Source organism: Muscardinus avellanarius, assembly GCF_963383645.1.
Source record: "Muscardinus avellanarius genome assembly, chromosome: X".
Lineage (NCBI taxonomy): Eukaryota > Metazoa > Chordata > Mammalia > Rodentia > Gliridae > Muscardinus > Muscardinus avellanarius.
This window is the reverse complement of record NC_137792.1, coordinates 66,943,458-66,959,281: the sequence shown is the minus strand read 5'-3', so window position 1 is coordinate 66,959,281 and position 15,824 is coordinate 66,943,458. Positions and strand designations below refer to the sequence as shown.

At 38.9% G+C, this 15,824-nt stretch overlaps 1 protein-coding gene across 1 annotated transcript in view; it reads left to right on the top strand.

Annotated features, from left to right (window-relative positions):
* The window catches only part of F9 (coagulation factor IX), a gene marked incomplete at both ends in the record, with an annotated part of 34,441 nt that extends 19,100 nt beyond the window's left edge, over positions 1 to 15,341 (top strand). Inside the window, 3 exon segments of the mRNA XM_080719206.1 lie at positions 2,466 to 2,671; positions 14,051 to 14,165; positions 14,794 to 15,341. Coding sequence (XP_080575332.1) covers positions 2,466 to 2,671; positions 14,051 to 14,165; positions 14,794 to 15,341 — 869 coding nt within the window.
* Between the last annotated feature and the right edge of the window lie 483 nt (positions 15,342 to 15,824).

Sequence of the window (15,824 nt, the reverse complement as noted above, 5' to 3'; positions counted from 1 at the left end):
TCAAATTAAAGTGGTAATACAGTATTGTACCATAAAAAGACAAATAATTGACTGAGTGATAGGCTGCTAGTACAAGGATGGTGTATTTTAAGCACAAGTCTGTCAGGACCAGTCTAGTTTACTCTTAGAAAGTTATTTCCTGACTTTTGGCCTCAAGCTGTTTGCATGCTTGGTGTCAAAATGGTTCCAGCAAGTAACAGTTTTGAGTTCTGCTAGGATGAGCATCACAATATATACCAAAAAAAAACAAAGCAATGTTCCCTAATCGTGTTGACCATGCCACCGTGTTGATAATTGATTGGTGTATTCAGAACATCTCCACTCCATACTTATATTGCTCTTCTCTGAAGACAAAAGCAGTAGAAATTCTGCTTCTTCAGAATATTAGGCTCTGAAAGATCAATTGTACTTGATAAATGAGAGACATTTTTAAGCAAACTAGATATAAGTTCTTATGCATTTCCAAAGTCTAATATTTTATTAAATTTGTATATTAAACCATGCCCCATTCCTCTGTAACTTGTTCAATACCTATCTCAACAATGCACCAGTGAAGAAATTAAAGAAAGGAACAAAATCAAGAAATATGCATACCCCAACTAAACGGAAAATTATCTAATACTTCAGAGCTTTGTCCATCTATCTTTCTGCCTGGCTCTTCACATACACAGCCTTAAAGCTAGCCTACCTTAGGAGTAGTGCCTTTGTGTGCATATATGTGTGTATTTAACTTTAAAAAGCTGAATTCCAAAGCCAAGTATGGTAATGCATGCCTGTAACACTAGCATTTGGGAGACTGAGATGAGGATCGCAGGTTCGCAGCCAGCCTCAACAACTTAGCCAGACCTCCAACAATTTAGCAAGACACTATTTCAAAAGAAAATATCTATGAGTGTAGCTTAGAGGTAGAATGCCCACAAGTTCAGCCCCCAGTAAAAGGGAAGAAAGTTAACTTACAGTGTAGAGAGCATAGTAACTGAACCCTTTTAAGCTCCTCTATGTTGTAAGAGACAAATAGAATTTAGAACCGCCTCCAACTATTAAGCTATATTTGAATATAGCCTTAACTTTAGCACAATAAGTAGGCCAAACCTAAAATAAGCTTTTGTGCCTTTTCGAAGATAATGGTCCCTTTTCTTTAGCCACCATTGATCATGTATATTTATACATAAGTATTTTGGACTAATTTCCTGTTTTCTCAATTGCACACTGTCTTCATGATACTTTGCCATAGCTGGTTGCTATAGAAATGTCTGTTATAAGGAACTGTGGCTAGGAGAAAAATGAGAAATGAAAATGAAGTATGAAAATGAAGGTGATTTTGTTTGACTAAAATTTTCTATTTTAATGTTCCCCAATATATTCCATAGATGATATTTTTTAATGAAATTGACCAACTCAAGAATAAAAGGTGCTCAGATCTTGTGGAAATATAGCTGTGATAGCACATTAGTAAGCTATTTTTGTTCATATATGAAATCCAGGTAATTGAATCATAATGATCTCTCCTTAACAAATACCTAAAATCCACCTTAGAATCTAGAGGACATGCTAGTTGACAAAAATCTTGTTAATAATAAACAAAAGGCTTCCATTCAAGGACTGCTCTTGGAAATAAGACTTTAGTAAAGAGATAAACAGAAAGTCATTAAACTCTATAAAATTCTTAACAAAACTGATTCCGAAAACCAATCCCATTTTTGCAGAGATGATGGATCCCTGAGCCAAATACTCTTTCCATGAAGGCTTCGAAATTTTTCCATGAAAATAATGCAATCAACCTTTTATTTTGAGATGATATTCATTGATTATTGTTTTTTGTGGGGACTGGGCATTCTACCTCCAAGCCACACTGCCAGCCTTTTTTTTTATTTTTATTTTAAAACTAAATTGCTGTGGCTCTGGCTAAATTGCAAAGTCTGGCCTTGTACCTGTGATCCTTCTGTCTCAGCCTCCTAAATACTGGGATTATAGATGTGTACCAACCATTCCTATCTGATTAGTTTTTTTTTATTTTTTATTGGTGCATTGTAGTCATACATCTTAATGGAATAAAAAACTTGTGGAGACATACACGCACAAATCACCCAATTAGCCCTTATTCAATTCCCTCCTCCTCCCTCCCATGCTTGGCTTAGTGATTGACTTTGATATGTTTGTTCAAGTACATCATGTGTTTTATTTTGAAAATGTTGATGGGCATCTGGGCCTGGTTCTTGGCCTGCCTCAACAACTTAGCAAGCCCCCCCACCAGCAACTTATGGAGACTATGTTCAAAAATAAAAAATAAATAGAACAGGGGTACAGCTTAGGAACAGAATGTTCCTTTGTTTAATCCCTAGCACCACAAAAAATGCTGATGGGCTTACTTCTCAGAAGTGACAGGGATGGGCCTTGTTCTCAATCTTCATAATACCCGTTCCCATAAGAAATATCGGAATACTATTTGTTTTCTATTTCTCTAGTGCCATTTCCATGTGGAAGAGTTTCTGTTTCATACACTTCTGAGAAGCTCACCCGTGCTGAAACAATCTTTTCTAATATGGACTATGAAAATTCTACTGAAGCTGAAACCATTTGGGAAAATATGACTCAAAGTACCCAACCAATTAATGACTTCACTCGGGTTGTTGGTGGAGAAAATGCCAAACCAGGTCAATTCCCTTGGCAGGTACTCTATACTGTTACTGTGTCAAAAGAGAAGCTGATAGAAGACAGACCAAGTGTAAGATAGAAGCTAGAACCGTGAAGATCTATTGGGGTGAGGGATGCATTTAAGTAAATGCAGCACTATTCAATATGAGAAACCCACATAGGGGAGCTTCTGGTCAAAGGGAAGTCCAGGGACAGATGCTATACAATGTCAAGAAGAATTTGGTATTGAGGAAAGAACACAGCAGGATTGGAGATGAGCAATAGAGAGGTCTGGGAGTGAGGTCACAATGGAGTTCAGGTCTCCCTTCACTTCATCTTCAGTCCCTAGGAAGATTGGTGAGAGTCAGAAAGTCTCTTGGCCCAGAGAAACTGGATTATCTTGAAGGTAGTAAAAAAAAAAAAAAAAAAAAAAAAAAAACTCATGTAGGAAAGATTAAGGCAAGAAAAGAACTAGGTTCCTGGAAGCAAGTCATGAGCTAGCAAAAACCAACTAATTACAGAAGCCAGCATTCAAAACACTAAATGATGCTTTGGATGCTACCCAGTACTTCTAGCATGTTCTGTAAACAACCTACATATACATAATTGCCTAAACACATTTTATGTAACTACCAAGAGCTATATTTGTAGTAAAACCTGGGTTGTGACTGAATCTTAGGTGCTTCCAAGAGTGAGAAGGAATAGGCCACCTCATTCCCACCTGTTCCTTGTGCAAAGTTGTTCTGTCTAAAAGGTAACTACTAGCCGGGCATGGGGGCGCACGCTTGTAATCCCAGCATTCAGGAGACTGAGACCTGGAGGATCGCAGTTCGCGGACAGCCTCAGCTACTTAGTGAGGCCCTCTGCAACTCAGTGAAACCCTGTTTCAAAAAAAAGAATAAAAAATAGGGCAGGGGCTGTAGCTTGTAGGTCAAATGCCCCTGGGTTCCATCCCCAGACCCACACACAAAATAAAATAAAATAAAATAAAAGGTAACTACTAGCCACATGTGGTTACTTAAGTTAATTGCAAGTAAATAAAACTTTAAATTCAACCCCTTAAGCATGCCTACTACATTTCCAGTGCATAATAGTGACATGTGGTTAATGGCTACTATACTGGACAGGGCAGTTGTAAATAGAACACTTTCATCACTGCAGAAATGTCTATTGGATATTATATATATAATAATTTATTCTAATTCAAAACTCCCTTTCAGTCACAATTGTATCTGTAGTTAGTTCAAGGATGCTTCACTCCAAAACATTTTCTCTACATAAATCTGAATTTCTACCATCAGAAACATTCAAGACTTTGCAGTCAGTAACTGAGTAACAATTTAAGCAAAGATCAGGTAAATGTCTCTGGGTTTAACACCATTGGAATATTCTAAGATTGGTTATGTGTCTGTCCAGTATTCTTCAGAATGTGTTCCACTTTTACATTTTCCACTATAATGGATGTAAGATACTGAATATATATCTGGAGATTAAGGGAGATTCACAGAGACAATGTGGAGCACTGAACTGAAGTAAGGCAGGACATCAAAACCAAGACTTCATAGTCTTTTTTCTTTTATCTTTGCTTTTATTTTAATATTTGTTGGACCTGATCTTTTAGCCAACAAACACACTGTGTGTCTTTTTCACACCCTCTGTCCCTCATTAAACATACCCTCTCGGGGCTGCTTCCTTCATCTGCCATTCCCCTTCCTTCACTCATCTATATCTTTGCCAATCTTCACTTTTCCTAAGAATGACCTTCTCCATTTACCTTTCTTTGAATGGTCTCTCAATTATATTCTATGCTTTCATGTTATTCGACTTCCATGTATCTAATTCTAATTTTGTTATTTGTGTTCTCAAGCACTTCCATTCATTATATATAGGACTTCCATGGATAAGATAATTGGAACAAAATATCTTATTTTATTACAATTATCCTCTTTGGGCTTGTGGGACATAAAGCAGTATCATGGTGGAGTTTCCAGGAAGATGCAGGTATATTATTAGCTAAAAATATCACTTCCCTTTTTAGAAACTCCAAGAATTAAAAAAGTCCCAAAATGCATACAGTATGCATTTAATATTGCCTTTTGTCTTTCCAGAAATGAAATGGCAAATACAGTTAAATGAGAAACTAAAACAGGAGGAGGAGTGGATAAAGTCTCAATTTAATTACAATATGATTTCCACCCAACCCATTTTAAGCCATATGCTTGGCAGTGTGAGCAATGTATGCTTTTCCTGAAAGAAATGTTAGTAATTCTGGCAGATATTTTGTTTTCTTTTCTAACAGAAGAGACAATTAGATGGTGATTGCACTTCTGTGAGGAAGGAAATAAGTGATATGCATGATTTCAAATATTTTTATGTCCTTCTTCCCGCACACTTATTATTGGGCCTGTGGTCTTTTTCTTTTCAAGCCTAGCTAAGATCATTTGGAAGGGTCCACATTACTCACAAATATATGTACAAATACACATTTACTCCTTATTCATTCATATGTATTAGAATGATTGACTATAAAGATACAAAGCACTAGATTTTTCTCTTTTCCAAAGGTGAGGTGCTTAGCAACTTTCTAGTGTACTTTTTTGTGTGTATAGTACTGGGAATTTGAATCCAGGGGCATTTTATCTCTGAACTATACCCCAGTCTTATTTTGTATGTGTGTGTGTGTGTGGTATTGAGGATGGAACCCAGGGGCATTCTACCTCAGAGCTACACACTCAGCCCTATTTTTTTTATTATTTATGTTAAGACAGGGTCTCACTTAGTTGCAAAGGGCCTCACTAAGTAGCTGAAGCTGTCCATGAACCATGATCCTCCTGTCTCAGCCTCCCAGTTACTGGCCAGTGTTATTTATTTTATTTTATTTTTTCCGGGTCTGGGGGTGGAACCCAGGGGCATTCGACCTCTGAGCTACACCTCCTGCCCTATTTTTTTTTTATTCTTTATTTTGAAACCGGGTCTCACTGAGTTGCAGAGGGCCTCACTAAGTAGCTGAGGCTGTCCACGAACCATGATCCTCCGGTCTCAGACCCCCGAATGCTGGGATTACAAGCGTGCGCCATCACGCCCGGCTCAGTGTTATTTTTTTAAAATAGGTTCTGAATAAATTGCTGTGGCTCTTGCTAAGTTGATAAAGCTGACCTCAAACCTGCTGTCTCAGTCTCTCAAATACTGAGCTTACAGATGTGTGCCGCCACATCTGGTTCTACTTTCTAGTATACTTGAGAAAGCTCCTATATTATTTCCTTCCTTTCCAGAGAATGGTCTTCCCATACCTGCCTCTACTTAGTTCCTCAGTAAAGGTCACTGGTTTTCAAATTTTGGAGATATGCTGAGTGTACAAAAGGTACTTTTTTGCAGAACTGGGGATGGAACCCAGGGGCATTCTACCTCTGAGTGACATGCTCAGCCCTATTTTTTATTCTTAATTTTTAGACAGGGTCTCACTGAGTTGCAGAGGGTCTCACTAAGTAGCTGAGGCTGTCCACAAACCACAATCCTCCTGTCTCAGGCTCCAAAATGCTGGGATTACAAGCATGCGCCACCACCCTGGCTCAAAAGTTACTTTTAGACAAAGAAGAAACAGGAAATTAATTAAACCAGACTACCTCTTCATTTGTGGAAAAGTCAGCTCTACTGCATCATGGCTAATTGGTAGGGTGGAAATATTAGTTTTCATTGCAAACAAGATGGCAGCCAGCCTGCTGCAGCCTCAAGAGAAAGCAAGCAACTTCTGAGGTTTCAGTAGCTCTGAAATAGGAAATACTATTTAGAAATGTCACCTAGAAAAGAGCATTTCAAAATGTCGCTGCTGCATAAAAGTCTTTCTATTCAGAAGTGATTCTTTTATCTTTCCTGTGGTGGGAGCAAGGGATAAAGTGTTCACTCAGGTAAAGAAATCCTACATAGAATTCACTTTCGTCTAGAGTAATGAACAGTTTGAGTGAACTGGAGTTTATTTTAGTCTCTTAAAGAAAAGGTGTAGGTGAGATGTCTGTGACAGTCACAAGGAAAGGGGGAGGACTATTGTTTTCTTTGTGGTCTTACAGGTAAAACTTGAAGGCAGGCTGGTACATTCTGGCCTCAGTTAAGAAACCCCTTTTTTGCTGTTATGGTGGCACACACCTGAGGCTAAGACCGGAGAATAGCAGATTCGAGGCCAGCACCTGCTAATTAAGCAAGATCCTGTTTCAAATTAGAAAATGAATAGGGCTGAGGATGTAGTTTAGAAGTACAACCCTCCTACCCCTACCAAACACACACACACACACACACACACACACACACACACACACACACGTTGCAATCCCTAGTACCACTAAAAAATAAAAAAAATAAAAGCAGAAACCCCTTTCTAACCACTGGGTTGGTTACTCTGCTGGGCATCCTTGGGAGAAATGCTGAATGAATATTTCAAATATTCCTTTATCAGGTGAGAAATTAGGACAGGCCTGGGGACCAGAGGGATTCTGCCTGGCTTTGAATCCTTCAACATAGCCCATCCATGGTCACACTCATTTTTTTTCCTTATTCCAGGGCATCCATTTTGGCCTGCGGTGCTGGAGGCAAGGCCAACACAGCCTCGCCTGGCTTTTGACATTCACTTCCCAGGAGCCCCCTACGGTTCCAGAGCAGCACAGCCCACCCAATAGGTGATCAGCTGTACATGGGCAAAAGTGCAAGCATGCCTGTCCTGCCTCTAACCTCTCAGGGGTTATTAAGCCCAGCTGGGCCAATCAGAGGAGCAGTTTTTTCCTATTTCCCTTCAGAAGCCCATCAGTGGGCTCAGAACTGCTTGGGAACACAGGAAAAGTATTCAAGGACTCTGAAGGGACACTTCAAGAGAAAAGACAGGAATTTAGAAAGTGAACTATAAGGAAACAGAAAGGATATTTTCTTAGAGTTATTGTATCTGGTGGAGTGGAAAACTAAAACGAGAACCAAATTTCATATACTAGATAGGAAAGAAAATAAAATGTTAAAGATTAAAGAAAATAGGGAAATTATAACACTTATATTACCAGATCACTTTCATCAACAGCTCAAAAGTGAGAGGTTTGATGCAGTTCAGTAGTGAAGTGCTTGCATAGCATGTAGTATGGGTTCCATCCCCAGCACCACAAGAAAAAAAGAAAGCGAGAGGTTTGAGGAAGAAACACTGAGTTTCAGCTGTCTGAGGTTTTAATTTGATGCCAGCTCATTATTGTGCCAGACTCATTATTGTGCCAGCTGACAATTCTGTGCATGCATAAACAACTCAAGAATTCACCTTTTCTGCTTTGGGTTAAGATTTGTCTATCTCTGTATGTAAAGTATCTAATTGTTCTATTTTCCCTTTGACCATGGGCCTCATTTCTGTATAAGGCATATCTATTCCACATTTAATAATCTGAAGAGCATTCTTTCAGACTGAAATAAGGAAGACAATGGAAGCCTTCCTCATCCTTACATTAGATTGTAGCATATGCATTTGCAAATATCTAACCATTTTAGCTTACATAAAATGTCATGAGAAGCAATTTGTCCATTCCCTATTCTATTCTTGGCCTAAATCTTTAAAGTTTCATAATATTTTCCTCAATCTCAGCTTCCCTCAGCTTTGGTTCAAAGCTATCTTTAAATGTACCTGAGCTCTTTCCCTGCCTGCACTGCTAACTACACAGACCCAGTCCTTTTAATAAGATTAGGACACAGCCAGTGACAGGCAGCCTGCTAAATTAACCACATGTATTAATCAGAGTCCTCTTTGATGGGGGAAGTCTGTTAAATGAAGATCTTAAGACTATAGAAACATCTTCACTCAAAAAAGTTAACACTCCATTATTTCTATCCTAAATGATAAAATTTCAATTAAGAGAGATAAGAGCATGACATATATAATCTCACCTGGCCACACAAAGCTAATTTGGATGGAACATTTAAGCTATTATCATTTCAAATTTGTCAGTGAAATATATGTCAACGATTATGTCAAGAGCAAAACTGAGTACCTCCTCTATGCTCATCTAAATCACCTGGGGCGATGGGCAGGGTGAACCACACCAGGTGGCCACAGCAAGCTATTTGCCATGAAGAAATGGCTTTACTATATAGAAGAGGGCAAAAACACACCGAAAAAGTGACATGGAAAGCTGGAGTGGGAAATGGAGGGACAGTAAGTGTTTTACTAAAATCACAGGGAAAGGCTAAGAAGGAGTTAATGGCTAGAAAGAATGACAGGGCAATAGCTATTACTCTGGGCTGACAAAACTATGAAGAAAATAAATACAGATGTGTGTGATCATTTATTTTGTAGATGCATGTAGGTATAGGTGATGTGTATATATGTATATGTATATATATATATATATACATAGATACATACATACACACACATATATATACATATATGTGTATGTGTATGTGTGTGTGTCCAAAAGAGGTAAAACATGTTTCTATCAGGCTGTGGCAATTGTGAAAGTATTTAACAGATCAGAACTCAGATGCCTTGTTTACGATATATTTTCTCATTTCCTCCATCATTCTCTGAATTGATGTCTTACAAGAACTTTTCCTTAGCCAAGCAGATGGCTCATCTCCCAACTGCTAATATTTAGATAGCTGTGATCCTGGGGTGGCCAAAGAAACATTCCCAAACCATGCCATTTATAATATATTTCAGTGCAAATATTTTGGGGGCTTTTTTCTTGGCAACCATATTTGCTAAAATTTATAATACCAATCAGGGATTGCCAAAGAATAGTCTTTGAGTTTAAAAGAACACAACCATAATTTTTCAGCCATCCACTAAAAGCAGTAGAAGCTCCAGGCAGCAAGTCTTTGGCAGGAGTCAGACAAACTGCAGTCTACTCTTTGTGTCCAGGGGCTGTGAATATAATTCAGTCTGGCCTAACTAGCCCACTAAGCTGAGACATGTTCAATCCTCCTAAATAGTGGATAGAGGAGGTACAACTTGGTATCATTGCATGTGAATGTTTAATTCTACCTATTAAACAGATGCAATCATCATCCAGTAGAGACTCATGTGGCCCAGATTTGCTTAATGATAAAAATCACTTGAGGTCAGGGTTATCCACTTGATCTTGTGACCAGTACCCTTGAGCAGGGCTCTGTACTGAGAAAGGTCCCATGTCTGGAGTTCAATGTTTTGCATTTGTGTTCTGTAACTTGAGCCTGATGAGGCAACAGAGCATGTGCCAAGCACTTGGAATATTGGATTACTGCAATCCCATCTCTCACCACCTCCCTGGATGGTTTCTTGACCTCCCACTCCCTACGCCTGGTACCTCAGCAGCCCTGCCTCTCCCTCCCACACCTCCCCAGTACCTACTGATGCCTCCATCCCATGGGACCCAGGTAACCCCCCCTTGTTTTTCCTACCCAGCTATCTTTGCAACCCTCCTCCTAGCAGGGGCCTGGTTTGGAAAAGCACAAGGAAAACTGAGGTCAGGTGCACATGGTCTATACTATTTGAGGAAGGGGCATGATCATGTGGCATTTTTGGACCAGGAATGGACTACTATACAAATGGAAGGTAAACAGTGGGGATGATCCTCTTGTCAACCTCCCTTCCTGGTACTGAGCACATCCTGACGTGTAAGTTGCAATCTCAGGGGAATTTCTACCTTGATTGCTGCTATACTTGGGCCAGTAGGATGGTAGAAAGTGGATATGGACTTACCCTTCCCTGTTGGGGATCAGTGACTTGTGGCTGTCTGGCAGGCAAGGGATCCAAACAGTGGACATGCACCAGGTATGGAGATACATACCCTATAATCCCAGTAGTTGAGAGATTGAGACATGAATATTGCAGGTTTAAAGTCAGCCTCAACAATTTAGTGAGGCCCTCAACAACTTAATGAAACCCTGTTTCAAAATAAAAAATAAAATAAGGGGTATAGATCATAGATATAATGCCCCTGATTTCAATCCTCAATACTACAAAACAAAATATAAAAATAAAAGAGTGAGAATGCTGAGCTGCAGAGTTCTTTGCAGTTTATCTCTTTGAGTATTTTCTCTAGTGCTGGTTTGGAAGACATAAATTCCTTCAGCTTCTGTTTGTCATGGAAGATTTTTATTTCCCTGTGTAATTTGAGAGGTAGTTTTGATGGGTAGGAAATTTTTGTCTGCAGGTTGTTTTCATTCAGAGTTTGGAATTTGTTATTCCAGGCCCTCATAGTTTTCATTACTTGGTTAGGGAAGTCTGAAGTGATTTTAATTGGTTTCTCTCTGACTGTCACTTGGTCCTTTGTTTTTGTTGCCTTTAAGATTTCCCCCTTGGCTTCAACATTTGTCAGTTTGACTATTATATGGTGAGGTGAAGATTTTCTCTGATCTTTTCTAAAGGGGGTTCTATAAATTTCCTGTACCTGTGTATCAACCTCTTGTTCTATGTTTGAAAAATTTTCTGATATTACTTCTTTGGAAAGATTGTTGATACCTTTGTTTTCACCTTCATTCTCTCTTCTATGACAGTTATTCTTAGGTTAGTTCTTTTAAAATGGGTCCATATTTCTTCAATGTCCAATTCATGCTGTTGAATTATATTTTCTAAGCTATGTATTTCATTCATTTTTGGAGTGATCATTTATAGGAGCAAATTCTATTCTCCATGTGGTCTAGTTGACTGTTAATAGTTTGAATTGACACCTTCACTTCAATTATTGCATTCTTTATTTCTTTCAGATTCTCTTTAAATTATTTTTGAAAGTCCTGTATTATTTTTATAGTTACATTCCTGATTTGACCTTCTGGAGATCTCTACAATTCTATGTTGTCAGGATCCATTATTGTGATGTTGTTGGAACTCATTGCTTCCTTGTTATTACTCCTCATAATTTCAGAGATTTGTATCTGTTGCTTTTGGTAGATTTCTCCCAGTCTCTAGCTGTCAGCTGGTATATCCAAGAGTATATTGTGTTGTATTCAACAGTGAAATTTGAGTGAGAAGGGAAGTGAAGTCATAAATGCAAGAATAGAGGAAAACCACAGATAGGATCAAATAGAATGAGAGTATGAGTTTGGTAAGGTAGTATACAGTAGACATTAGAGATGATTTATATTTAGTAGTATTCTAGTAACCAGTGTAGAATTTTAGTATATTAATATAAAATGGATTTAATACAAGAAAAGAAAGAGAAAAGAAGATAGAAAAAAGAAAGAAAATAGAAGAGAATAAGTATGTACAAGGAAAGAAGCTTGGGAGAGGGGTTGGGAATAGAGCAATCAAACAAGCATACACACACATAGAAACAAACAAAACAAAAACAAAATAATGCAACCCTACAAATACATGAATATTCATCAGACTGGGCCTCTGTAGTCTCTCTCTGTGCAGAGACTGAGTGCTACTGGCACCTTTCCTACTACAAGCCTGGTTCTCTCATTCTTTCTCAGTTTATGCAGATGGCTGGTATCAGTGGGGCTGAATATAGTGAGTTTGGATGCCACCACTGCAAGTTGTAGCCAGTGTTTGCACATGAGGAATTGATGGCTTACAATTCTGATGATCTGCAGCCACTTACTTCAGGTCCTTGATTGTTTTCCTGTTCCTCTCTGGAGTCAGGTGCAGTGGGGCAAGATGGCACTGCTGTGGCACCCATGGCCACAAGATGGGTGGGTTTCTTTTCTGGTGTTGTTGAGTGCTGCTCTGCATCTCTGGAAGTCATGGTGAGTTCAGCCACTACCGATGCAAATTGTAGCTGGTGTTTGCACAGGGGAGACTGATAACTTACAATTTCAATGATCTGCAGCCATGTACGTCAGGTCCTTGGTTGTTTTCCTGTTTCTTTCTGGAGTCAGGTGTAGTGAGGCAAGATGGTGTCACTGTGGCAGGTGGGTTTCTTTTCTGCTCTCTGATTGGTCTTCTAGCCTTTCTTTTTAAAGTTGTGGTGTTAGCCGGGCTTGTAATCACCGCGCTTGGGAGGCATAGACAGTAGGATAGTGCAGGTTTGAAGCCAGCCTCACTGGCTTAAGAGACCCTGTTTCCAAATAAAACATAAAAATTGGGTGTCTGGGAGTGTATCCTGGAGGTAGAAGGGTTTCCAGGAACCCAGTACCACAAAAAAAACCCAAACAAAATAAAGTTGTGGTATTTATGGCTTTTGTAAGAATGCTGTTTTTTAACCCAATGGAGATCAGGTGTCAGCAGGACTGGTATGTACTGCTTCCCTCAGTTGCCATCTTCCTGGAAGTTGTTCATTATATTAATATGTGACTTTTCCCACACTTTTTTGACATTTAAAAATAAAAATCAATCATTGGAAAGAGATAGAGAGCCAAAGTTTGGAAAAGGTTAAAGTTCTATAATGAGATACCCCTAAAAATCTTGAAGGAGGCTAGTGCTTCAGTAAGTTAAATTCAAGACCAGAAGAACTTTCAAAAAACATTCCCAAAAATAATCGCTGGCCGACACTTAAAGGGACTGACCACTACTTCCCCTCTTTATGGCTTTGAGTGCCTTAATGAACATGTCAGAAAGATCTAGTGGGCTCCTGAAGCCTTTACTGAATGTTGAGTGTGCCCTCTAGTGTTCACGTCTAAGCTTTCTTCTAAAACTTCAGATCAAGGAAGAGGCTCTGCTTCCATTAGAGCAGAAATTCACTAAATTGATCTAGACATTAAGGTAATGAAAATACTCATTATTCTCCACAATTTTGCAATGAATATCCAGATGAATTAATAGATGTGCCTCTAAGCAGACTCAACACACCACTGAAATACCTTTGTCCACTTTACCTGAAAATCAAGTACAACTACATAGAACTTTTAAGATGAAGGCACCTTACACGTTCAGACAGAGGAAGTGAAATATGGTTAGGGAAGAATAGGAGAAACATTTAAGTCCTGCTATAAGTCACTCCCGGGGGCTCTATGCAGGCCTTAAGTCTTGTTTCATAATACTCCAGTTTGGAAAGGGACTGAAATGATACCTGGAAAAACACATCGTTTTTCTTTCTCAAATGATCATTAGCAAAGAGACCTCTTCATGCAGGGACAGAAAACTCAATAATAATAATTCATCTCAAAAAGTTGAGTCAGTGTGTTTCCTAAAATAGCTGCTATATGTCCAGTGAGTAATCTGTGCCAACTAAAGGTCTGACTCACCTGGGAAAGGAAACTAAGGGCCCTAAATCACCAAAATAAACCATTCCTCATATTTGCCTCAGCTAGAGTACCTCTGTCCCACAGTGTGCATTATCTTCAAGATAGTTATAGAAATGTTTTTTGTGCTCCAGAAATACTAATTCATCTGCAAAGTGGACACTTTCCAGAAATCCTCCATTTCTGCCAGCATTTGGAAGGCAACTTTCTATCCACTCCTATAAATAGTACATGCAATTCTTTTGTTTTTGGATCAACTATATTATGCAGTAAGATTCCTAATTTGTTTCCACAGGTCCTTCTGAATGGTAAAGTGGATGCATTTTGTGGAGGTTCAATCGTTAATGAAAAATGGGTTGTAACTGCTGCCCACTGTATTGAGCCTGGTGTTGAAATTGAGGTTGTTGCAGGTAAATGAACATGAAATATAAAAATTTGCACCATCACTAGGTCTTCTATGATATCCATATCATACTTTACTAGAGTCCAATAGGATTGTTAATAAACAAGTTGGGCTAGTTGTAGAGGGGCCATAATTCAAATCTCTCTCTCTCTCTCTCTCTCTCTCTCTCTCTCTCTCTCTCTCTCAATTTTTTTTTGGAACTGGGCATGGTGGTACATGCCTGTAATTCCAGTGCTAGAGGAGCAGAGACAGGAAGATTGCAGGTTCTCAGCCAGCCTCAGCAACTTAGTAAGCTCATTCACAACTTATACGAACCTGTTTCAAAATAAAAAGTAAAACAGGCCTGGGGGGTTAGCTTGAAGGTATAATGCCCCAGGTTCCAATCCCCCATACTACAAAGTACTATGCCACTACACCCAGCTAAAACATAACTTCCCTATCCTTCAAAGCCATAATTCTTTTGGTGACTCCATAAAGCACTCATCTCAATGGAATACAGTTATGTATTAATTTTTCCACCAGACAAGATTATGATCTTTAGAGACTTGGCTGTCAGTTGTCACTGATATCAAGTAGCAATATGGACAATCTATTTATGTGAAATACTGACTGAAAATGAAATTTATTCTTAATAGGTGAATATGATATTCAAAAAAAAGAAGATACAGAGCAAAAGCGAAAAGTGATTCGAATAATTCCTCACCACAACTACAATGCAACTATTAATAAGTACAACCATGACATTGCCCTTCTGGAACTGGATAAACCCTTGACGCTAAACAGCTATGTAACGCCTATTTGCATTGCCAACAGGGAATACACAAACATCTTCCTCAAATTTGGATCTGGTTATGTGAGTGGCTGGGGAAGGGTCTTCAACAGAGGGCCATCCGCTTTGGTTCTCCAGTACCTTAAAGTTCCACTTGTTGACCGAGCTACATGTCTTCGGTCCACAAAGTTTACCATCTATAATAACATGTTCTGTGCTGGATACCATGAGGGAGGTAGAGATTCGTGTCAAGGAGATAGTGGTGGGCCTCATGTTACTGAAGTGGAAGGGACCAGTTTCTTAACTGGAATTATTAGCTGGGGAGAAGAGTGTGCAATGAAAGGCAAATATGGAATATATACCAAGGTTTCCCGATATGTCAACTGGATTAAGGAAAAAACAAAGCTCACTTAATATTTTTCCAAGGTTCATTCATTGGAATTGAAACTGGATCAATTCCTTTAACTAGTCACTTTGCCATTTCTTGTTAAATTTGAAGAGATATGCTCTATAAATACTGCCTTCTTTCAGGAGAAAACTCCATCTAGACTGTGTATTATATAGAGATAGTAGATTAGAAAATGTCATCAGTTGAGAAATATAATTTGGTAGGAAACCATGATCATTTGTATGGGCCAAACCCTGGACAAAATTGTGAAGTGATCCCTGTCCATCAGGTGCTATGGTTATCCACTGTGGTAACTCACCTGATTCTTCCTCCTTAGCAATATAGTCCATGTTCCAAATCCTTCTTGCTCTCTTACTAAAACATGGATTAGGGGCTCTATCTAAGATCTTTAGTCTAATCCATCTCAAGGTCAGCATCATACTCATAGAAAAAGAAAACAGGAGCAGTTGACAAATTAAAATTCATTAGAAGCACTACTTCCTTTCCTT